This window comes from Condylostylus longicornis, unplaced genomic scaffold, assembly GCF_029603195.1.
Source record: "Condylostylus longicornis isolate FDR11 unplaced genomic scaffold, ASM2960319v2 ptg000004l, whole genome shotgun sequence".
Classification (NCBI taxonomy): domain Eukaryota; kingdom Metazoa; phylum Arthropoda; class Insecta; order Diptera; family Dolichopodidae; genus Condylostylus; species Condylostylus longicornis.
Window position 1 is genome coordinate 7,319,181 of NW_026577973.1, and position 25,385 is coordinate 7,344,565.

The following is a 25,385-nucleotide window of genomic DNA, read 5'->3' on the forward strand; positions in this document are numbered from 1 at the left end:
AGAAGTGTTTAGTTAATATTTAAGTGCTGATTTTGTTCCTTTCACCGATTTCCTCAATTGCAAATTACTTTCACACACGTGTCTTCTCAAGCATGAAAATAACCGGTTTATTTGCAGTAGAATCAATTATTTGCACTCTTATAATTAATTTGATTTGAGCCATAGTTTTTGAGATAGAGCTCTTCAAAGGCAGAATTTTTGTTTTTTTTTTTTTTTTTTGAAATTTTCACAAAACTCGAAATTTCTTCAAAATTTTTTATTTTTGTTATTATTCTAAGATAACGTTAACCCATATAACATATTCTTCAATTTCTAAAAGTTTTTCCAGTAAAATGTGTTAAATATATTTAGAAACATGCGAAAACTGAATATTTTTAAATTTATTGTAAAACCAAAAATAAAGAACAATCAGTCGCCTGTAAAATTAGCACCCAATGATAGCTCTATGTTGTATAGTTCCGAAGTTATAAGTATTTATTAACATGCTGGAAAAGTCCGATACCTTTTTTTTCAACAGGTTGTAGCTCGAAAACAGGTATATCTGCACACCCTACAACCCATACAATTTTTTGCTGGAAATTGATCAAAGAATCATCCCTGAAATTATTTACCACCTTATGCGGTACACCGTGTAAATCATGAAACTAATCTTACCAAATCTTGTTTTTAACATTTTTGTTTGAAGTGGATTCAATATGTACAACATTTGTCACAACAAAAAAAAACAAGAAATTTTTTAATTTGTATAATTTCCCGATGCTATAGTTAATATAGAAATCTATTCCAAAATGCTGGTCCTTTAGTCCTTTGTATATTGTTGCAAAGTAAATTTTTTTAAGTTTCTCTGTGGTAGTCGTACTGCAGCGAAATGCTTGTTACTTTTTAAATGGAATACATACTCAGTTACTGCTTAATATAATAGTTCGAATGGTTGGAATAAACGAATCCCTTTATTCTATCTTTGAGATTGAAAAAAAAGTCTGTTCGCAATATTACAGCACATATAAAAGTACCCAAAAACTCATCTTTCGGAAATTCTGAATGAATAAAAAACTACATTATAGCTGTAAAGTTTTAAAATAAATGAAAGAAAGAGTATATTTAAAAAAAAAAGTTGTAGGTACTTTAAATACAAAAATTGCAATTTAATAAATGTTATGTTAGGTACGAAGCTCTCTATAACCAATAAGATATTGATAATCAACATACATATAACGCTTTTACGCCCATTTAAATTTTTAAGTCTAAAAGTTGCATTTTATTGCCATTGATCAAAGTTAAAAGTTGCTTATGCTTATAAGTGTTTATTACAACTTGTAAATAAAATGCAGTTCATTTACAATATTTTAAGCTAAAATTCATACTACTATAAACCATAACGAATAGTTTTAAAGAAAGTATAATTTCCTTTTGCCCAAAACTGCTACAAAATATATGTAAGTTAATCTCAAATAAAAATTTAAGTCATTTTCAAGAAATTTAGTGATAACGTTTTATTTGTTTTGTCGCATTTTTTAAATAACGAATACATATAAAGTTTCTTTGACTCATGTTTGATTGAGTTTCGTTAAATTTCTAACAAGTTCAATAGTACAGTGGTTTTTGCAGAGTTTTTTGATATTTTGAAGAAGTGTAGATAAAAATGTGGAATATGTGTACCAAAAAATAAACCGTTGTTTTAATAATGGTACTTTTCGAAAATAAAGGCTAATATCAATATTTAAAAAAAACTTTTATATTTTGAAATACATATTATTAAAATTGAACTTCATTTGTCTTTATATATACATATATATGTATGTATATAAACACAAAACTAGCTAAACAAAAGTTTCTTGCCCGGTACGAGGTCATAATGTTGCAGAGCATTTGCGGGGGTAATCTTTTCACTACAATAACCAAATTTATATTTGTCTTTTCATTTATTTACTTAAGAAAAATTTTGTTCTAATTTACGTAGAACGCATCTATATACGTATGTATCTACATGTAAATTAATCGATGATAATATTAAACTCCAAAAACCATCAAATTCTCCTCATATTTGCTTTGGATAATTTTTTAAAGTAAGTGAAAGTGATTTTTTTCGTTTTTTCTTTTCCTGACGTTTACGTATATTAAAATATAATACAATTTTAAATTTATTCAATTATAATTGAACAACAAATAAAAAAAATATCAATTTCACATTATACATGTACATGAAATATGTATTACATATGTACATTTGTATGAACGTATATATATGTTAATTTCGTAAGTAAGGTATATATACATATATACATACTCATAATACATTTTTGCAATATTTATGTAAACTTGTATCTAACAAATAAAATAATTTACAACCAAAATGGAATTATAGCAATCATACTGTTGCAACAAAATGATGTACGCATAAAATTTTAAAATTTTTACCACCTTACCAACAATAAGATAGTAAGATGAGAAAATAGATAATAATATAAATATTATCAATTAAAACAATAATAAAAACAAAATATTTTGTATTTCTTGCTATATTAATTATATATAGTGTTAGTAAAAATATCACGCCATTTATTTCAATGAGTATATTTACCTCTGAAATAATATGTTTATAAGAACATTAATACGATAGTAATGGATGGAAGGGAAATATTTTTGATTTCTCGAATAGAAACAAATAAAATTTTATACTGATTATGTGTATGAAATAAATTAATTTGTTATGTAGGTATATAAAAATTGATTGAAACAAGGGACAATACAGAAATTACGTTATTTCAATAAAACATTATTTTAATATGCATACATTCATATATATTATTATGTACCTATGTGCATAGTTCGAATAAAAAAAATTTAATTAAAATTTTTAATTCTACACGCATAAACATATACATATTTATATATGTGCACAACATATAAAACTATATCGAATAAAAATAAATTACAATCGCAAAACCTTAATACTGAACATATATCAATTACATTTAAAATATTAAAAAAAAAGGTATTGCAGTGTAAGTATAAAACTTTTCACAACATTGGATGCAAATGTGAAACACTTTTTTTTTAATTGTTAAAATGGCAAACGCTAAAAAATGAAATAAATTATAAAATATAATGTGGTCAAAAAAATAAAGAAGAAGGAACTATCATAAACTATTATGATGTCACAAAGTATGAAACCATTATCTTGAACCAAATTTTCGCTACAATCTGCTTAATTTGTCTTATTTCTAAAGAAAAAAAAAAATATTTCTATAAATTTCGAATTTCGTACTACTTCAAAAATATAGACTTTTTGAAAGCAGTACTAATATCCCATTTTCTTTATTATTTTATAGATATACATATGCGCATATCCAAAATTTATATATTCTAATTTAAAATTTAAAAGAATGAAAAAAAAAAATAAATTAAATCCGAACAAAGCTATAAATAAATAAATAACTAAATATTTTTTAACGTTATTTTAAAACAACCTGTTGCACGAGTTCTCTTCTCTTTATAACAAAAGTAAGTATGTAAAAAGTATTCATTTACATTTTGTCGAGTAAAGTGGCAAATAAATGAAAAGAAAAAAAAATACATACATAAAGATTGTTCTGATCTAACAAAAGCTTTTATTTTTAACGTCTTCAGTTTGAATAAATACATACATCATGCTAGAACATCGTACGGTTAAACAGCTATAATTAAAGAAAGAAAAAAAATATTCTGTGTTTTCGCCGCGTTAAAAGTGTATTATATCATTTTTATTGTTATTTTCTCATTTTATCCTATATTAATATTATTTTTATAAATTGCATATTGCATGTTACAAAAAAAGAGAAATTAAAGAAAAACCATTGTTAATGTGCAATTTTTTTTTATCATTATTAAATGATAATAATTATATATATAAGAAAATATTTTATTTTATACATACTCATAAGTGTGTATATATATACTCGTTTATAGGTGTATAAATACGATACAAATATTATCGTATGAAAATAATAACATACGTATATATTTTTAATAAAGTAATTTAACATTAAAAAGTTTCTTATTGATTATAAACAGTGGAAATTGAAAAATTATTATGATTTCTAAATAAAAGCAATTATTATAATATTACAAATTCAATAACGTATAATAAAATAACGTGTAATAATAAAAAAATTTGAAAAATTTTTTAGTGAAATTAAGAAGAAATTAATCTACAATATTATATTTATAACATTTTTGTATAACATTATATCATTATGTAGAAATTCATAATGATCATATAGTATAAAAATATTGAGACTAAAATAATTAAATCATATTGAAAATAATTTGCGCTATTAATCAATTTTATAGTGTCATTTAATGATTATTTATTATTATTTTAATATTGATAATTAATTATGAGTGTATCACTAATTTTGTTTTACATTTACATACATACATAAACAGATTAAAATGAGATTATATTCATTTAAAAATTATTGTTATAACAATTTAATAAGAAATTAATTTAAATAACATAATTATTTTTTAACTAAATATGCCATACTCAGATGTTGTATGAGGAACAAATTCATAATTATCATTTTATCATTTTTATAAACGTTCTTTCTTAACATATAACAAAATTAAGTAATATTAATTTGTGTTTCTTATATTTTTTATTGACAATGACAAAGCCGGTTTGTATTTCGAATGATGAAATAAAATAAATGATTAAATTAAAAACAATCTGTTTCAAATAATATTAAAATTAAATTAATTCGTTTTACATTAAGTTATAATTTAATTACAATATAATTTATGGTCGAACAATTTTATCAATTTGTAAAAAATGAATATTTAGGTATACAAAATAATTTCTTTCCACTTTAAACAATTAAGGTATAATATCTTAGTGCATACAAGAATAAATCTGCTTTTCGTATAAATGTCTACACGTTGTATACTTTTTAAAATTTTTTATGCCTATACACATAAATGCTTATGCTAAATCTGAATTAATATACATTACTACTTACTCAGTGTTTTCTGATTTTTTTCATTTTTCTTTATAATATTGCAAATTTTTTTCAAAGAAAATAAATACATGTATACGTTAATAATAAATTTTAATTGCATAGTACAGTGGTTTCTACATTTTTATACGTGCGACCCATCAAATATTTCAAAAGTTCTTTTTTGCCCCTTTCGTTTTTTAACTACCAAATTTTATAAAATATATTAGTAATATGTATTTGTTAATTTGGTTATATTTAATAGATATTTCTTAATATTTTGTTACATGCCATTATTTTGAGTTATATATACGAGTACCAACTAAATAAACATTTCGTTTTATATTTTACACTTATTATTTTTTTCGAATATAATTACTAAGGAATTTACCAATCACTATTTTAACACCTATGTACATATTAACATTCATTTATACTTGGCAAATAATATATAAAATAAGAAACATAAAAATATTTATATAGAAAAAAAAAAAATATTTTAAATTTGGAAAAAACCGTCAATGAAATTTCTGGTATTGAATATTTACTAGCCGCCTATATAAATAAACCAACAGACAGATAATGTCGAATCGTATAATGTTTTATATTCGTACGCGTAACATAATTAAAGACACACTACTATTATTCTAATAAAATAGTTTTTCAAAACATAAAAAAATAATTGAATGTGAATTGAGTAAAATAAATTACGTAAAAGTAAATCAAAACATTGGAAACTTCTTCGGCTTTTCACCAATTTTAATTTTTTTAAGTAAAAAATATGTAATAAGAAATTTTTACATGTTTTAATGAATTTACAGTTTATAATTATAAACTTTAATTTACTGTGAAAACAGAATCAAAACGGTGAGTTGCAACAGCGGACGATTTCCGTTGTTAACCCAGAACAAGAGCGGAACGGAAAAGTCTATTGAACAGTATTTTGCATATAATGTCACAAAACATAAATACAGATAATGTCGAAAAAAACTATCAGCGCTGGATTTCAGGCTACTTCACCTCTGAGGGGAAATTCGAGGTTCTTTTTTCGCTTGTTTCTGGGTAATCCCATTTAAATCTGTGTATTCTATATGAATTCTGACATTTCGCTTGTTCTGTTTATGGCCTTCTGAGGAAGCTCTTAAAGCTTGAAATGGGGACACGGACGACTGGTTAAGGATCACTGGCTAACAGACAAATTAGCTTTTATATAGTTTTTGCTCTATTAGTATATTTTACTGATATGTAAAATAATTTTAAAATATTAATTTAATATAATATTATGTACTCCTTTATATATTTTAAGTAATATGTTAATTGAATATCAATATAGATTGCTTTTTTTATTGTGTCGCTTGGAATTAATATATGACGTTTATAGTTTAGACTATTCAATATGTTGTCGGTTCGTCTTTATTTTATAACCTTTTCTCTTCAAAATGAGAAAGGGTATAAAATGAAGAAAAGTGACTTTCACTATGTAATATGTATGCTAAAGATGAAGGTGAAACAAGCATAAAGTTGAATAGCCTGAAAATTATGTAATAAATACATAAAGTATAAAACTTCTACTCAACAAGATTTATTCTATAAATCAAATTATTTTAAATTTCGTTCATAGAATATGAAACAAATTACATTTATTTACCATGATTTTTGTTTAAGTTATTGAACACAGTATACAAAAGAAAATTTATTTCTATTACAATATTAAAAAACGATTGAAATTTTAGAAATTAATAATTGAATAATGAGATAAATAATTAATTTTACTATTTTGTTTTCAATCTATAAGGATTAATATTGTTATTCATGTATTCTTTTAAGTTTTAAATATATTAAAGTTAAAATAATTCAAAAAAGTTTTTGGTAACATTTTAATTAATGAATAAAAGTGTTTTTAGAACAAATTCAGTAAACCTGTAATTATCTTAATTATAATCTTTTTTATGATTTAAATGCATTTAATTTCATTATTTTATATAAAAAGAAAACAACTTTAAGATAAGAATGTTTCTAATAAAATAAGGAAAAACTCTGAAATTCATAACAAAAAGTAACATGTAGTAAAGTTTTTAAAATATAAAAAAACCAAATACAATATAAAAATATAATTTAAAGTATTATATCGACATTGTGTAAACTTTTAAACTCAAAAATACAAATAAAATTTGTTTTGTTTGACGGCATTAAAAAAGAAAGAAAAATAAGAATGGAGTGGTCTGATTCATATATTGGAGGTTTTATAAATTTTTGTCTTGGATTTTCTTTACTTGGATTTATAGAAGCAATTTTTGTTGCGTTAATTATCTACTATATTTGTACTAAAACTAGGTAAGTTATTAATTTTCAATTTTAACCGTTTATATTAGCACGTATTTTCTATCATATTGAAAAGTAATGGTGAATTTCGAAAAAAAATTGTTATTTTATAAGTTAGGTATCAATTGTTTCTAAAAAAGAATCATGTAATCGTTATCATAATTTTGTAGTCCATTTCACATAAAACATATTTCAATCTTACATTTCACCTTTAGTCGACCTTGAAAGTTTAAATAGTTTAATAACTATATATATAAGCTTTTAAACAGAGAGTGCAAAACTTTTACTTTTATTCTGTTGATTAATAAAGAATATAAGTATGTACTTACAATCAAAAATAAAATTCACGTTTTTTTTTATATTTCGATTAAATAAACACAACTGTTTATTTTTATCTAAGATTAACTTTGTTATATAAATACGGATAATAATAATGGACAACGCTTATCAACGACTTTGAATGTTATAAGTATTATAATAATTTTGTTTTCAATAATATTTTCGTTTTTCTCACAAAATAAAAGTTTAAAGTTCACACTTTTGATTCTATTCTTAATTAATATATTAATTTAATTACAGGTCATTGTGCAAATGTACATATAGTTTTATATTGCCAATTAATACCTTTGACCAAAGATGTTAAAAAGGATCAAAGTTTATTCAAACTTTATGATAAAGATAATACTAATCATTTTTATGACACAAAACAAAAGATAAAAATTGTTTTATTTTGTTATATTGAAAAAGAAACTTTAATTACTGTGTATTGAAATTTAAAAATAATGTTTTATGATAATAATGCAAGCTTGATTATTAAATTATAATAACAGATCAGGTTAAAGATAACAATGATTTTATTTTTTAAAAACTATATATCATTATTGTGGTTCTTCTCCATGAAAACAATTTTCTGCCCCTGGCACGCATTTATTTTATTACTCATATTTATGCATTTCATATATAATGTAATTTCACATATTTACTGCTAGTAATTTTACTAATACAGTAAAAGTAAAATAAACTTCGCAAATTTATTATTTTAATTTGAACTAACACATTTTTGGCACAAATAAAAAATTTAGAAAAAATGTGCCCATTTATTCTACTTCGCCCGCCAATAGAATGTGTTCTTTACCATTTTCAAAGAATCAGACATACTCATATATAAGGTGCAGAAAAAAAATGTCGTCATCATTTTCTCAATGTCTTAAAATTTTTTTCAAATTTCGTGGTACAATTTAGTGTTTTGAAATCTTTTTACATTATAAAACTGTCAAAACGTATTTATATTTTCTTGATTATGTCAGAAGGCTTTATTTTTCTGAATAAAATTGCAACAATTGAATTTAAAATTTGTTCTTTGCTCGACGGATTTGTTTTTTCTAAATTTCACACTTTTCCGTGTAACTAAACGGTATTTGTTTATGTTTGATAAATATTTTGAAATTTGACGTTTACTACCTATTTTATAAAGTTTTTAAAAGTTTTTCAAACTTTCCCGTCTGGCTTATTTTTTTTAAGTGAGAATTTTTTTTCTCTTTGCGACCGGTGACGTTACTATTTTCTTTTTTTTTAAGTTTTTCAAGTTTTATACCAGATGTATTATCGTAAAACTTGAAAAACTGCAAAAGAACGAACATCAACCAATAAAAAATAAAAGTCAATAAATTTTAGTATATTTATTCACAAATAAAAATATTATTTATAAACATTTTAAAAAGTCATTCTTTATCTTTTTTGAACAATAATAGTAAAATTTTATATCCGCAATAGGCGTATATATATATGAGTTTTTCTTTCATTGATTACTTTGTAAGCCGAATAAGCCCAAAAGATATTAACTATCAAATAGGAAAATGTTTAGTATGTAGTTTCTTTCGAGGTATACTGTGTACACGCTGCATCTATGTCCTTACTAAATATACATCTCTAATGCACTGAGTGTACTTGTTTATTGAAAATATTTGACCATTTAAAAGTTTAAATATACTGGACACAGTAAAAAATTAATTTACCATTGATTCCGCTTTTGTAAACGACGCAATAATTTTTTTAATTGAATTACAAAATAAACAAAATATTGTCTGTAATAATTTATAGTAACAATATGCATGTATGTATGTACATTATGTATTCGCATAGATAAAAATCATAAAAATTTGCATATGAAATGAATATAATTAAGTCATGCATATGTATGTATGCATGTGTATACAGAGTGAATTGCCTAAGGTAGCAAATATTTTCAGGAATGATTCTTTGATCAATTTTCAGCAGAAAATTTTATGTGTGCGGGGTACAGATATTCTCGTTATCGAGCTACAGCCTGTTGAAAAAAAGGTACCAGATTTGCCTGCATGTAAATAAATGCCTATAACTTCGGAACCAATAAGAACTATAATTGATTGCTCTTTACTTTTGGTCTAGCAATTAATTTGATCTGAGTCAAAATTTTTGAGATAAAGTTCGCCAAAGTCAGATTTTTTTTTTATTTTTTTTTTTACCGAAAGTAAGCCCATATAACATTTTCCCTTATCTCTTATAGTTTTGCAATAAAACATGTTAAACGTGTTCTGGTACCTTGTTTTTTCAACAGAATGTAGCTCGAAAAAGAGTATATTTACACCCTCTCGCTCCGTTTATTTACGGAAAATTGATCAAAGAATCATCTCTGAAACTATTTGCCACCTTATGCGAAACACCTTGTATACATATAAATTTTTGAATTTTCCTATACGATCTTGTAGGTGCATTTGAACTTAAACTATAAAGCTTAACGAAAGCTAAACAAAATTGTTATTGTAAATTATAAATAACTTTTTTTTGCCTTACTTTTGTTTGAAAACTGTTCAGAAAGGTACATACATACACTCGTACGAAAAAATAATAGGCAAGTGTTTGTTCATGATGAGAATCATAGCTACAAATCAAAACAGACAGAGTATGTGCATATATGAAAGATAATATGAAAGTATGTGTATGAAACGAAGCATGTACACATACATACATATGTTTGTTAAGGAACCAAATATGTAATGTCTCCGCGTTGTAGTTTTTTTTAAATTTAATTAGTTTAATAAAAAAATTCAAATCAAACCAATGTTATGAAATCTAGCACTCCTGAACAAGTGAAAGTCATATTTTATTATCCCAATTATTTTCATTAATAATCTGCATATTTCAAAATTATCTTAGTCATTGTAAAGAAAATGTAACATAAAAATTGCTCTTAAAACTCTCAAAATGAGAAAAGTAGATAAAATTTTCAAACGAAGGGAAACGAAGAGAAAGTGAAACAAATACTTAATCTCTTTTTTTAAAAAAATTTGTACAAGTGCTAATAAAAAGACTTTTTTTCGCACAAAAAATGTAAAAATACGCACTTGCGAAAAGACTTTTTTTCGCAATGTTGTGCTACAAATAAAAATCAAAAATTTTGTAAGTTGGCCCGGCCCGATTATAACATCTCAATACTTTAATTTTTATATTTTTTAGTGATGACTTATACAATTTTTTAGTGATGACGTTTCAATGACATACCTTTCCTTATGAATGAAACTTTAAATAATATCATTTTGCTCATTGCATATGAATATACATACATACATACATACATATATTTTGTGCATATGTACATAATATGGATGTATTTTTGATGAATACACATTTAGAATTTTTATTTTTCTTTTTAATATTCAATAATACTTCCACTAATAAACTATGTTTATTTGGTAAGGTGATCATCATTAACAAAAAATTAAATAACTTATTTGGTCGTTGAACTTATTTTAATAAAGAAAAAAGAAATAAATTATTTAATATTTGTAACAAATAACAGAAAAAAGAATTGAATGACTAGAAGTAGTATCATTGTATATTTTTAAAAAGATTAGTTAGTTTTTTATGTACATAATATGTAAATACAATAAAAAATTTTTTGAGTTATTTTTATTGCATTAAAATTTACTGGCATAATGAGAAATTTTTTCATTAAAGTATTAAACAAATTGCATCTGCTTTGAAGAATACCTAAGTTAACATTGGTGCATATATAGGCTTAGCTTGGAATTAATAAATACTTTGCAACTCTTTAGCTGATTGTTGGCTACATCTAGGCACAATTCAAACTATTTTAAGCTAAGTGACTTTAACTGTCACTTACACTCTTTTCCGTTACGTACTTTTTCTGACGATTCATTGAAACAACTACTTAATATACCTATGTGTGAATATCCGTAATCATTATTGTTTGACTTAGTTTAATTTAAACTTTTTCGTGATTCCAAAATCTTTTTAATTTGCTTTTTTAATAACTAATTTTTTTAAATTTTTAAATAACTCATTTTTAAGTGTATTTTGACGATGAAGCTGAAAATTAAAAAAACTTTTAATTATCTGACCTATTGAAAATTTGATCAGCATTGAAATCTTCAAGCAAAATTCAAGTTTTTTCTTTGTAAAAATTATTTTATACAGAATTAAAAACTTTAGCACATCTATAGGAATTATTGGGTGCAATTATTCGTTTCAATTAACTCGGAGTCATCTACAAATACATAAGAAAAATTAAATTAAATTATTCAAAATTTTTAATACAACTATAAAAAAAATGTTTGTCTAACAATGTTTGCAACTTTATACTTTTCGTAGAATGTAAATAGTATTGCTATTTAGGCCCAAATAGGCATTTGTTTTTTTTTTTTAATTATTATGACCGCAGGACTCATTATTTTTGAGTGTTTATAATCTTATTTGTTCTATTTTTTCAATCATAAGACAAAGTCCATTTTTCCTTTTTTCAAAAATAAATTTTGATTATGATTAAATGTCACCGCAAAATTAAGTTATAAGATTATTTTAACCTTTAATATCGGCCATTTCTACATTAAATTTATTTCTTCTCTTTAATATTGAATACTGCAATAAGGAAAAAATCTGACTAATTCAAAAGGACGAAATTTATTTAAATAAAAAATTCTATTGCGATAAGGAATAAAGTGCCAGAAGAATAACAAAATTTATTGTAGATTCTTCTTTTTCCTTCTGATTTTCATGCTCAATTTTATTAGAAATAAAGAAAACGATAGAGTGTATTAAGTTAATAAGCTTAAGGTAAAAAATAAAATAGGGACCAACCCGCGAAATAAGTTTTACTGCACTAAGATGAATAGGCTATGGGTTGCATTTTCTGAATAAATAAGGGTATTAGTTTGAAATATGTTATAGTTTCAATTATAGTTTTAAAATTAATTTTAATTTGTTATATACTAAATACATAATCGTATATTCTAACTAAAATATGAACATATACATATATCTATATTGTATATGTTGTGTAATGACAAATTTAAAATTATTATTCGTTTTCATGAAAATCAATATAAAAATGAAATTGATATTTTCAAAAGCAAAAAACTTTAAAGTTTCTTACTAATTACACTAACTATATTTTGCATATATGCAATGTACATCACATATACATACATTTATAAGTAGTTAACTTGAAATATGCATAAACATGATTTAAATTGCCATTAATATTTTCAATTATCAACTATATGTATATAAGTTAATTTTAAACAATGATTTAAAATTCGTAATACGTATTTATAATGATGGTTACATAAGCATATATATGAATGTGTGTGGTATGAAAAATGAATTTGAGTGATAATTGCTTTTTTTTCTAGTTTTCGACCTGATTTTTTACATACACACATACACATGTACGTATGTAAGAATAGAATAATTTTGCTGTGAGAGATTAATATTATCAGTGGCAGAAAAATATGCCACTAATAATCAAAGACTTTAATAGATTCCAAATATATTTATACTATCTCAGAATAAATTGGCCATGTGCCAATGTCCGAATATTGTAATACTTATGATTCTATTATAATGAATAAGCATTTTTTATTATTATTTGATAAAAGTCCTTTATTATTTTAGTCATAAGTATATTATAGTTGCTAGTAATGTAGCTATATATATTTTTATATAGTTAAAAGCTTTTTCTAATCAAATATTATATTCGTTAATTATAATTTTTTCAGCTAGTATAAACTTCTTCTTAATATAGCTAATATAATTTTAAAAAGTAGAAGAGTCAAAGAGTCAATAGAATTTAGGATCTATCAAAGACGATTTTTCAAATTGTTATAACTTAAAGCTATTGGTTATATTATTGATATGTGCTTGATATAAAATTATAAAATACTAAACATTCCAATTAATAATATATTTAATAGTCTCACTTCATTTTATAAAATAGGCTAAAAAATAATTATTATTCAAAACGCATATATTTCGTTTTTATGATCATATATATAGGAGTTCTTATTAGGTATACATAGATAACAGAATTTTTTTTGCACTTTTTATTTCTACAGTCTTCAAGACAAAACTGAAAATTCGTATGTAAATTAAGCAATTTAAAAATTGTAGGTTCCTGAGACAAAATATTTCTAACTATACCCTAATACCAATCTTTCGAATCAGCAAATCGGCAAAAAATGTTGATAATTTATTTCTTCCATAGACTTCATCACATCATATAGACAAACTTCATAATATTGAAGGAACCCCTTAATTTAAACAGTTTTTCGTTAATTTTCAAAGTGATTTATCTATAAACAGCTTCTAGATGTTATACTTAGAATAAATTAAATAGTTTATTTTATTAGAACATAATTCCTTTAAAATCCCTTTTTCTTCCACTTTTAACCCTATTTACATATTTCATTGAACCTTCATAAAAACAAGGATGTAGCATTTATCTTCTTAGCAATAAAATTCAATATTGCATTGCAAAATTTTCAAAATTATTTTGAATACCTGACAATAACACGATTATTACAATAGAATTATTTGAGCCATAGCTCTAGCTAGAACTATATGTTTTATATACATAAATATTAGTTTTTTACTTAAGGCTGCTTAATGTAGTTAATTTCCACATTGAAAGAAAAAAAAGATTTTAGTTAAAAAATTTCATATTGTATATCGAAGCTATCTACAATGTCACAATAATATAATAATCGGGATTTTGATACGCGATAGAAATGCAAACGTTGCAGTTTAAAAAATTTCAGTGCTTTTTACAAAATTTTTTTTAAAAAACTTTGTGAAAAATGTGTATTGATACACATTTATCACAATAATCACAACATTACACTCAATGAGTGTAAAACGAAAATGAACAATGGGTTTAATACAAAGTTCACAAACAATGGGTTTAATACAAAAACAAAACTTTGGAATGTGACTTAAAATATCAAAACTGATTATAATTTAACTGTTAAGATTAAGTTATTTTTTTAAATTTTTCATACAATAAGTTTTGTATTTAAATTTTATTATTGCATATAATTAGTACGAATATTATTGTAACTGTTTATTGACTTCAATTCACATTTATCAATTTATAATATTGTAAATGAATTTATTTTTTAGTATTTTGACCGTGACCTTGTCACTTATATTGTACAAAATCAATTAATATACCCACATACAATTACAATAAGTGACGATATGTGACTAAAATTATGAATAAAAGCTTAAAAGTAATCAATGCATAATTAAGATTAGGTTTATATACGTATGTATGTAAAATGCTGATAATTGAAGGAAATTTTTTTGTGCATGCCAAGTACGTGTGTACACATTTCTAACTTTTTACAGGGTCTAATTATATAGTTAATTTATTTAATATACAAAAAAATATTAAGATCTTGAGAAATCATTAAAAAATTTTATTGATATTTATTTTATTGAAAGCTCCTGAAATTTCCTCTATAAGACAACTTCGTAGTGATAATGGTTGGTTTTTATACGTAAGACCGCAATCAATTTCCCCTGTAAAACGAGAATGGAAGAAAACGTGTTAAATCAGAAAACATGTTTTACATATAAAAAATTTTATCAAGGTGGAAGATTATTAACACATACCTCTGACTATTAATAAATGAGCATTTCTTTTTTCATATAAGATATTCTTTTAGGAACAGGTCTATTGAACTTAAATTAAACTGCACCAATGTATGTCTAGCCTTATTTTTACTATTAACACAATTGCTAAGTACAGTTTTGCAATTCGTATTGATTGCAGTTTTTCTTAAAATTAAATACCTTATAAGTTTCTTACATTCGCAAATAAATTTTCTGAAAAGATGTCAGCTCTGAAAATTAAAACTTTTCAAACTTATTTCGATGTATTAAACATATTGCTATTAATGTTATTGAGTTAATTTAATTGTACAAAAAAATAAAAATCTATCACTAAAGTACGAAAGGAACTTTTTTATAATTATGTTATACTCGTTTATACCTACATATAACAATTTTAAAATTCTCTTTATAATTTTTTTATAGAATTAGCCAGATTAATTGAAATTAAACTGTAATACACCATCCGAATATTCGGATTCTAATATTTCTATATTGAATACAATCTTACAAATATTTTGCATAATTATATTAATTTACTTTACAGAATTATTACAGTAAAGTAAATTAAAGTGGATCATGTGATTGTGGTGCGTAATTTACCAGCTTTAGCAATGCATGTATGTACATACATATATACATGTTCATACATGTACACATACATATAATTGTAGTTATAATGTGATAAACCTTCCATAACTTGGCTGCGTTTATTCAATATTGATTTTACCAACATACATATACATATATAATTAATTTGTATCAATGGGCAATAGTAAAATTTATTCAAACTAAACAATTAAGGTTTTTATTAACAATTTAACAATTAAGGTTTATTAAATGAGTTCTTTCTAGATAGTATAAACAAAACACATACCTATTTACTTACAGCTTTAAACGAGCTTCAGTTTAAAACTAATTTTGTTTCTATACTAGCTATTACACATGTTCATACTTAATTTAGGTACATGATATGTATGAACCATGAAGGCATAAATTTTGCTGTGTAAAAAAAAATTTTTTTGTTTATTTAACAAGGAGGCATTATATGTATGTATAAAAGAACCTTTGCATATGATGCTAATGTTCTTTTATAAATATAAAAGACACAATAAACCATTAATAAAAATTATTAGAAAATTAATTTAACAAAAATTATAGTTACTAAACCCTGAGATCTTCTTAAATCAAATATTTTTAATTAAAAATATTTAAGTATGTATGTGCATATGTACTTATGTATGAATGCACGCAATATCGTTGGCAAATCAAGAAAAAGTCTCTATTCCCTATTTTAAGTAAAAGATTTTTAAAATAAAAATTTTTATGTAGGGACACTGTGTTTTAATAATATATATATAAAAATATAGTTGAATAACAAATTTTATTATTTTTTAGGGCATCCACATTGATAGAAGCTTTATTTCCCGCATTAGGATTAAATTGGCCATCAATGTCAAGTTTTGATGTATTCAGTTCTTTTGGGATTTCTGAAAGAAAGGTATAAAAAATTTTTTATTACATTGGTTTACAACAAAAAAATTATATAAAAAAATGATATAAAAATAAAAAAAAAATAATACAATTTTTCAAACATATGTATACATACCTGTTTATTCATACACACATATATATATAATATCGTATCGATATGTGATTGAATATTCTTAAATGGGAATTTAATGTTTTACTAATTTACTTAATAATATGTGAGTTTAAATGAAAAAAGTTTTCTCTCAATTGCTCTTATTCATACATAATTATGTGTGTACATATACAATTAGTTGAGGACATAGTATGAGTAACCGTATCGTGGCTGTGGATATCCGCTTTAAAAAAAAATGTTTAAAAAAATTGATGCCCATAATATTTACTATTATGCACATTATAATGTGTATATAAAATAATTTAATATGTATATAAAATAATTATTATTCATCTGTCAAAAAATTTTTAAATTTTAAAAAACTATCAATGCCGTTATCAAATAGGTAAATTCTCAAATTAACACAAATATATCGATGAAATTTGTATGAGAGCATGTATAAAAATTAGTTATAATGTAATTCCAAATGCTATATCAATGTTATTCCATAAATTCTAATTTATTAATTGAGTTCCGATTGTTATTTAATATTTATAATAACAATAATTATGACCTTATTTTTATAAAGTCATATTATTCTTGGAAATTTTATTTTTTTGTGTAACAAATGCTTTTTTTCTCAAGCCGATGATGCGTAGTATAATTAAAAAAATTATTAGTAATTTAGGATAAATTGTTGGTTTTTTGGGTGGAAACAGTAATCAATAACCATTTTATTAAAACGTAATAAAAAATTTTTACTTTCTAAAATTTATTAAAATAGAAACAAAAAAGAGAGTAAAGATCCTTGATTCTCAAGGTTTACGTAAAATTAATTCTTTTCGAATACAAAACCAACAACACCAAATTTTAGTATGTAACTAAAGTAAATTTTTAGGTTCTACTCAAAAATTTTTTAATTCGAAAAAGAAAATAGAAAACGCCGAAACTAGAAATTTAGTTTATCAGAAAACGGAATGAAAGCTAGTGAAAACACTAACAAAATCTAATGTGATCATTACATAACCGACCACAATGTGTATTGTCTAGTTGCAGAAGTTATAAAAATGCGTTTTAAACACTTCCTCTTAATTTTAAGAAAGTTAGTAAGCTTTTAGTTAACATACTTAGCTAACATACTTTGTAAATTTGGCTCTTAATAGAATTTCGCCACCTGAATTCTCTGAAAAGTTCGACAGTTAGTTTCGGTAACAACTAGAACTTAAATATCGAATTCCAAGAAATTCCATTAATCAGTTCAGTGGATATTGTAGATAATTGGCTCCTAGTTCGGTTACCAAGCTCTGATCGCTCAAATAGGATCGCTATATAGGACGACATCTCTTTAAAAATAGTTTATTTATGCTTCCCTACCATTCAGAAGTGCGTTGTCGTCGAAAACACGACATCCGAAATTTTTAGGCATCACATAACCTTATTGTATGCAATGCGGTTGGTAATAAAAACATGATTAGTGTCTAAATTGATTGATTGAACACAATATGTTAAAATTTTCGACTCACACAAATACAGGATGAAGACTGAGAGAATGAAAAAACAAGAAAGGCAAAAAAAGGCGAGAAGAAGACTCTTGCCTATTATTATTCTTTGTATAATAATAATTTAATGTAGGTACAATGCAAACTTTTTGTTTGAAAAATAGATATTTTTATTCAAAAAAATACATAATGTAAGTATTCATTAAATGAATTAAGTTAAAAAAAAAATATAATGAAACTTCAAATTAATTCAATTGAAGGCCGAAAACTTTCTTAACGAGAGAAATTTTAAATCAAAATGATCAACACTGATGCGTTTACTATTATTATAACTATTATTTTAATCACTCCTTATTCCTTTTATTTTTTTTATTATATTTCACGATTATTTTCTTTTTTGCTTTCTATTTTCATATCCTTAGTACTTTTTTCTTTAACCTATTTTTTTTTTTGGAAAAATTTTTTAAAATTTATAAGACACAAAATAAACTATTAAAAAAAAATATGTTTGTACATAAATGTATTGTTAATGAGACAAATATGATGTACTTTTGTTTGGTACTTTTTAGACTTAAATGATCTAACCGCTTTTAAAGGTATCTCATTATAATTCTTAAAATTGTTTACGTATTATATTAAAATTATATATTACAAGCGTCAAATCTTTAACGGTATTATACTTAATTTATTCTGGTCATTCAACCATTGTTTATTTATTAAGAAGGCTAAATGTTTTTTCCTAGCTAATGTGAAAGTAAACATTTGCACTTCAAACTGTACGAAATATAATTAATAATAGCAATAATAAGGATGACTATATTGTTGATCATTGAATTATTGCGGTCTATATAAAACTTTAACACACTAAGGTGCCTCTTACATATCAAATTTATTCTACGATTAACTCTGAATCTGATGAAAATTTGTATGTGTACTCGAAGTCTGACATCAGATAAAATGTGATGAAAAAAGTAGAACCATACTTGATTATCATCAGATTTTCTGTCAGATATTTAAAAATAGCATGGCGGTAAATAAAATTTTGACGTAATCATTTGTTTTTTTTTCCATAATTGTGTTAGCAGTTTATAGTCCCGACATATATTCTCAACTGTACCGCGAAAAGATAGTCAGAAAAAGCAGGTAGGAAAATTTACGCAAATAGTTCTGTTGTTTCAATCGTAAAATAAACGTCAACCGAATTCTCAGCATTTATCCGTTATACTGACTTAAAAAAAATTAAGACAAAAAATGATGTAGCGTATAACATGTTTTCATTGTTTGTCAAAATTTCCAAAAAATAAATTTGAAACGTTGTCCAAACCTTAAAAATATTTAAGATAATCTTATGTCATCGAATCATGATCCTGCCAAAATACGAAACCAATTTTAAAATAATTGAAGTATAATCTAATAAAATAATCAAAATAAAACTAAATATCTACGAAAGTGCCGCCGAAAGGTTAATGGCAAACAAAAATAACTTAGGAATAGTTTGGTGCAACTGTTTCTTTTTATTTATTTGACAATATCTTACTAGTTTGTAATTTTTTTGTTGCAAGTGGATATAACTACTTTTTTTTAGTTCTACCGCAGTATGTAGAACTAAATGTACAATCATGTACATATATTTATATATATCTACTTCTATATTTATATATATGTATATATATATATATATATATATATATATATATATATATTCTGAAAAAATATAAAAATATATATATGACCATATAAATGTGCAAAATGATTGTCCGTTCATAATTACAAAAGGTCGTTTCCACAACTTTAAAGTTTTTGTCAAAAAATTAAATAATTTATGGTAAAAAAAAAAACATATTCACGAAAATTTATTTTCTAATGAGCTAACAGGTTTAAAATTTAATTCTGTTTCATGAAAGAGCTTATTGACGCACTTACATATGCGATTACAATAGTTTTCAAATCAATGCGATCTCAATAGTTTTCAAATTTTAAAAAAATTTAAGGTTTGAAAGTATTTCAATAAAAATAAAATTATATTATAATATATTAATATTAATGTACATACATAATTTATTCAAAAAAAAATATCCAGCATTGCTATTCCTGTGGTGCTTTTAACAAAAATCGTTGGCCGCCGCCGTTAAGCGCTTCTGTTGTGTTTTGGCAGTAATGCATTGCAAATATCGATGTGTTACTGTAGAAAAATGACAGATAACTCAATATGGCTACAATAACTGCGACATACACATAACATAAGCTAAATATAAATATGTAAATTGAACAAAATGTGTGTACCAATTTGTGTACTAGAATACTACGTAGTTTTAAAGCATATTGGGTAAAATTATTTTCATCTGTACACAATCTGAAAGTTTAGACAAAATATTTTGTTCAAAAGGAAAGATTTCTGTTAAGTTTGTAACATAAACCTTGTTCAAATTAAGAAAACAGAAATTAGCTTGGTCAACCGCTCTTTATTTTAAATATGTTTTTTGGAAATTCTTGCATTTAGATAATAAAACAATGTTGGAACAGGTTCTAAAAATTGGTCGTGGTTGGGTATGCTTTAATTTTAAATTTTTTGATCTATTTTAAGATAACGTTGCATTTTATCCAAAAAGGACGGAATGGTTTTAATAAAGTTAGAAATAAGTCCGTATAACCTAGAATTCTATGTTGTATTCATATATGTACATATGCATGCATAGTATATAGTTTCTCTAGGAGCCGGCAATATATACACATGTACCTACATAAATTGAAACTGAAATTTATATCTATACAAATAATTAATTATAAAGAAAATTAATACATACAATATGTACTTATATAGGATTCGAAAGCTAGTTACGTGCAAAACAATCAAGCATATGGAGCTCAAAATTTGCTGCGAGTGACTCCTCATGCTGGTCGTAAGCCATATAGTTCAATGTTTGATTATGGTATATATTTTCCTGATTTAGCCCAATGCTTAAGATTCAAAAAACATCCGTATCCTCAAGTATGTAAATTTATTTTATTAATTTTTTTAATATGCAGCAATTGTTTATTTTTAAAGGTTTCAGGATATGTTCTCAAGGATTCTGCTATCGATCATGCCGTAAAAAAAGCAGCAGAAGACATTTTCAAGGACCACAAAATAAAAGAATACAAAATATCTGATAATTTAAAAGAGTATAATATTGAAGATGAACCATCAGCAGAGGATGTTGAAACATCATTGTACCAAAAAATAATCAAAAATCAGAAAAAACGAAAAAATCGTTTGCTATTGGAAATGAGTTCGAAATTGTCAGATGTGGTATTACGTTTAGCAGCATGGGTATTATATAAACTTTTTCCATGCTTTTTATCTGGGATTATTTCCCATACAAAACAAATTGAAATGCTGAAAAAGGCTGCTGAAAAAACTCCTGGTGTACCACTAATATTTTTACCATTACATCGAAGTCATCTAGATTATATAATGGTAACTTTCATTCTTGTAAACTACGATATACGAGCTCCACTAGTTGCTGCAGGAAATAATTTGCAAATACCTTTCTTTGGGGGACTACTCCGTGGGTTAGGAGCGTTTTTCATTAAGCGTAGAATGGATCCTGTTGAAGGCAGGAAAGATACATTATATAGAGCAATATTGCATTTATATTTACAAAACGCACTTAAATTGGGGCACAATATTGAGTTTTTTATTGAAGGTGGAAGAACAAGAACTGGAAAGCCTTGCATGCCAAAGGTATTGTTTAATAAAAATATAATTTGCTAATATAATAAATATTTTAATTCGGCTTTTAATAGAATGGCGTTTTATCAGTAATTGTGAATGCTTTTATGGATGGGATTATCAAAGATGCTTTACTAGTTCCCGTCTCTGTAAATTATGAACGTTTGATTGATGGAAACTTCATTGCTGAGCAGTTGGGACAGAAGAAAAAACCAGAAACATTCCGTTCAGCCATATCAGGTATATGGAAGGTATGTCGTTATTGGTTTAACATTTATTGACAGATTTTCTTACAATTCAAGTTAATTCAAAAATTTGTTCAAATTACTTAAATATTATTTTTTATTTTTATTATATGTACATATGTACTTACCTAAAAAATATTGACATGTACATCATTTCAAATGAAAGACTTTGACATCAAACTATGGAATGATGCGTATTGATTTTAATGAACCATACTCAATAAGGGAATTAGTTACATCATTCAATAAAATTGCAAGAGAAGATGGGACTAATTTGGTGTATACGCCTAATGAAAAGTAAGCATACATAAATTATTTTCAAGAAATTTTTTTTAAATATTGTTTATGTTAGAAAACTGCGGCATATGCAATCAACTTCTTCTTTATATGGCACTGATGTTGTGAAAGAAGAACATCGAACACTGGTAGACAGCATATCTAGGCAAGTTGTTTTTGATTGTGCTGCTGCTACTTCAGTTATGTCAACAAACGCAATTGCATTTCTCTTGTTAACACGTTTCCGTAATGGCGTATCAGAACAACATTTAGCTGAAGAATTAGACAATTTAAGAGATTCACTACAAGGGAAACGAGATTTATGTTTTTCTGGAAAATCTTTACATATAATTAAGTACGCTTGTGATTTATTAGGCGAAGGTAATTGCTTTCTAAACTTTTTGTTTGAAATGCGTTTGAAATAATAAATACGTAATTTCAGATATGGTTTCTTGCACATACAAAGATTCTGAGGTTTTTATTAAACCAAAAATAGATATCCCCAATGTGATTGAATTAGCTTATTACTCAAATGCAGTCGTTCCACATTTTGCTTTACAATCTATTGTTATGGTGGCTGCTTATAATTCGTTAGTCAATCAACCAAAAGTAAAAAAAAAAACGCAATTTTTTTTTTTTTTAAGTCTTTTTTTTTTTAGCACACCAAAATATCCCGAACAAGACTGATAGAAATATGCAAAGATCATTGTAGTATTTTACGTTATGAATTTATACTCAGTAAACCTACACAAAATTTGGATCAAATATTAGACGATGTAATTGATGATTTTATTCAAAGAGAAATCTTGTGTTCAACAAAGGTATGTTTACAAAAAACCAAAAGAAAATACATATCTGCATATATGTATTTAATTAAAATAATGTACAATGTATTTTTATGTGCTTACATAATATGTAAATTTTAAAACTTAAATTTTCACTTAATTTTGTACTGTATAATATATTATTATAATGTATGTATAATGCTCTGGTATATATTGATCTTTGATAGTAATAAAAACTTTTCCTTTGACTGGTTTCATCAATCAATACTTATACATAAGTATGTAATTAAAATGGCAAAAAAAATATGATTTCTTATACAATTTTTTTTCATTCAATTGACCATTAAGATTTCTATGAAAATTTAAAATACCTTGGATGATTTAAGGAAAAATATGGAAAGAACAGACAGTAAATAATTCTTGCTATTTTAATTCTTGAAATTAAAGTTCTTACTTAATACTTTTTTGACTAGTATTGAATGAATGAATGAAAGAAAAAATAACTTTGTTGTTTTATAAATTTAGTCGATATCCCGCAAATTATTTGCTGTATTGTTCCATAAAATAGCCCTATAAAGTCTACTATTTATTGTTATCGATTATACATATGTACATATATATTATAACAATGAAACTAATGGCAACAATATTCGTAATTCAATTTCCGTAATTATTATTTCTATGTTAGGATTTTTTTCAAAATTGCAAAATTTTTGTGGAGTTAGAGTCAGTTACTAGGTTTGAAAAATAATGCATATTTGCGTTCATATGTATTTTACATTTTAGACTCAAATCGAATCAGAATCGACTGCAAATACTCTTCGTTTAGCAAACGCAATAGCAGCTGACCTTGATGATGCATACAGTGATGAAGAATCAATTTATAATTATAATTTTGAAGATCTTGAAATTTCTTTATCAGAGAGTAAAAATGAAGATCAAAATGCATTAATGTCTGTATTAGCTCCATTTAGTTACTCTTATTTAGCAGTAGCTAAAAACTTGGAATTAATTTATAAAAAGGAATCAATACTTGAGCCAGAATTCATTAAACATGTTATAAAGGACCTCACAAACAAATACGAAAATGGAGAATGTCCGTACGGTAAGAAAGTTATTAAAATTATCTAAAATATATAAAAATAAAACTTATTCATAAACTTGAAAATGAATCCAGGAAATAAGTAAATTATTAAATTTTCATTTTTAGGTGAGAGTATATCTACCGAGTCAATAAAGAATTGTTTAAAGCTTTTTGAAAAGAATTCAATTGTTGAGCTTAGTGCAATAAACGGCATTCGATTACTATCATTAAATGACGTAAGTAATTCACTAGAAGCAATTAACGGATGCATTGAACAAATTGAAAGATGTGTACCAAAAATTAGTAATAATAATATTGAAAAAAATGTTTAATATGTAAAAAAAATAAGATTAAAATAATTAAAAATAAGTTTGAAAAATTTTGTGAACCAAAAAAAAAAGGAAAAACAAGAAATTACTTGTATTTTCCATTCAAATTTTTTTATATTGCAAATACGATTTGCAAATTTAAGTTTTACTATAAAAAAAAACTTTTTTAAATAAAGTTCTTATGATTTTTATACATACACGCATAAATTGCTCATTATGGAGCACAAAAAATATCATAATTGACTGAACACTTTAGGACAATAAAATTGTTTGAATGTACAATCTATAATTCGAAATAGTTATATTCTTATACCTATATAATAATAAAATCAAATATATATATATATATATGTGTCAATAATGTTTTTGTGTTTTCTTAGTTAACATACCGACTTTTTAATTTCATGATTCTTTCGACCAAATTCAAATAAACAGTTTTTATCTTTTATCTTTTATGAAAGCAATTCATTTATTTTTTATAGTTATTTTCTTTATGAAAATGCCTTTTTCATAAAAAATAGAAATGCATACTCCATTTTAATTTCGAAAATAGTCATCTAAATTAAATTTAAAAATTTCAAAAAATATATGTACATACATATGTATGTAAGGAGATGAACACTTA

The 25,385-nt window shown here is 24.5% G+C and overlaps 1 protein-coding gene across 2 annotated transcripts; it reads left to right on the top strand.

Annotated features, from left to right (window-relative positions):
* Positions 1 to 7,010: 7,010 nt before the first annotated feature.
* On the top strand, positions 7,011 to 25,098 carry LOC129609134 (glycerol-3-phosphate acyltransferase 1, mitochondrial). Of its 2 annotated transcripts, XM_055521028.1 has the most exons (11): positions 7,011 to 7,310; positions 16,644 to 16,746; positions 21,151 to 21,318; positions 21,376 to 22,053; positions 22,116 to 22,292; positions 22,453 to 22,583; positions 22,639 to 22,943; positions 23,005 to 23,171; positions 23,222 to 23,383; positions 24,134 to 24,452; positions 24,558 to 25,098. In XM_055521028.1, the coding sequence occupies exons 1-11, from the start codon at positions 7,189 to 7,191 to the stop codon at positions 24,761 to 24,763; spliced, it is 2,538 nt and encodes an 845-aa protein (XP_055377003.1). In that variant the 5' UTR covers positions 7,011 to 7,188; the 3' UTR covers positions 24,764 to 25,098. The 2 variants fall into 2 exon arrangements, with proteins under 2 accessions (XP_055377003.1, XP_055377011.1); XM_055521036.1 differs by lacking the exons at positions 7,011 to 7,310; positions 16,644 to 16,746 and adding an exon at positions 20,573 to 20,876.
* The last annotated feature ends 287 nt before the right edge of the window (positions 25,099 to 25,385 follow it).

Excerpts from the sequence above, each read along its gene's own strand:
- LOC129609134 (XM_055521028.1), top strand. The coding sequence starts at position 7,189 with ATGGAGTGGTCTGATTCATATATTGGAGGTTTTATAAATTTTTGTCTT. Across the intron at positions 22,293-22,452 it reads CCATATCAGGTATATGGAAG|ACTTTGACATCAAACTATGG; the intron begins GTATGTCGTTAT and ends TTCAAATGAAAG. Across the intron at positions 22,944-23,004 it reads TTGTGATTTATTAGGCGAAG|ATATGGTTTCTTGCACATAC; the intron begins GTAATTGCTTTC and ends ACGTAATTTCAG.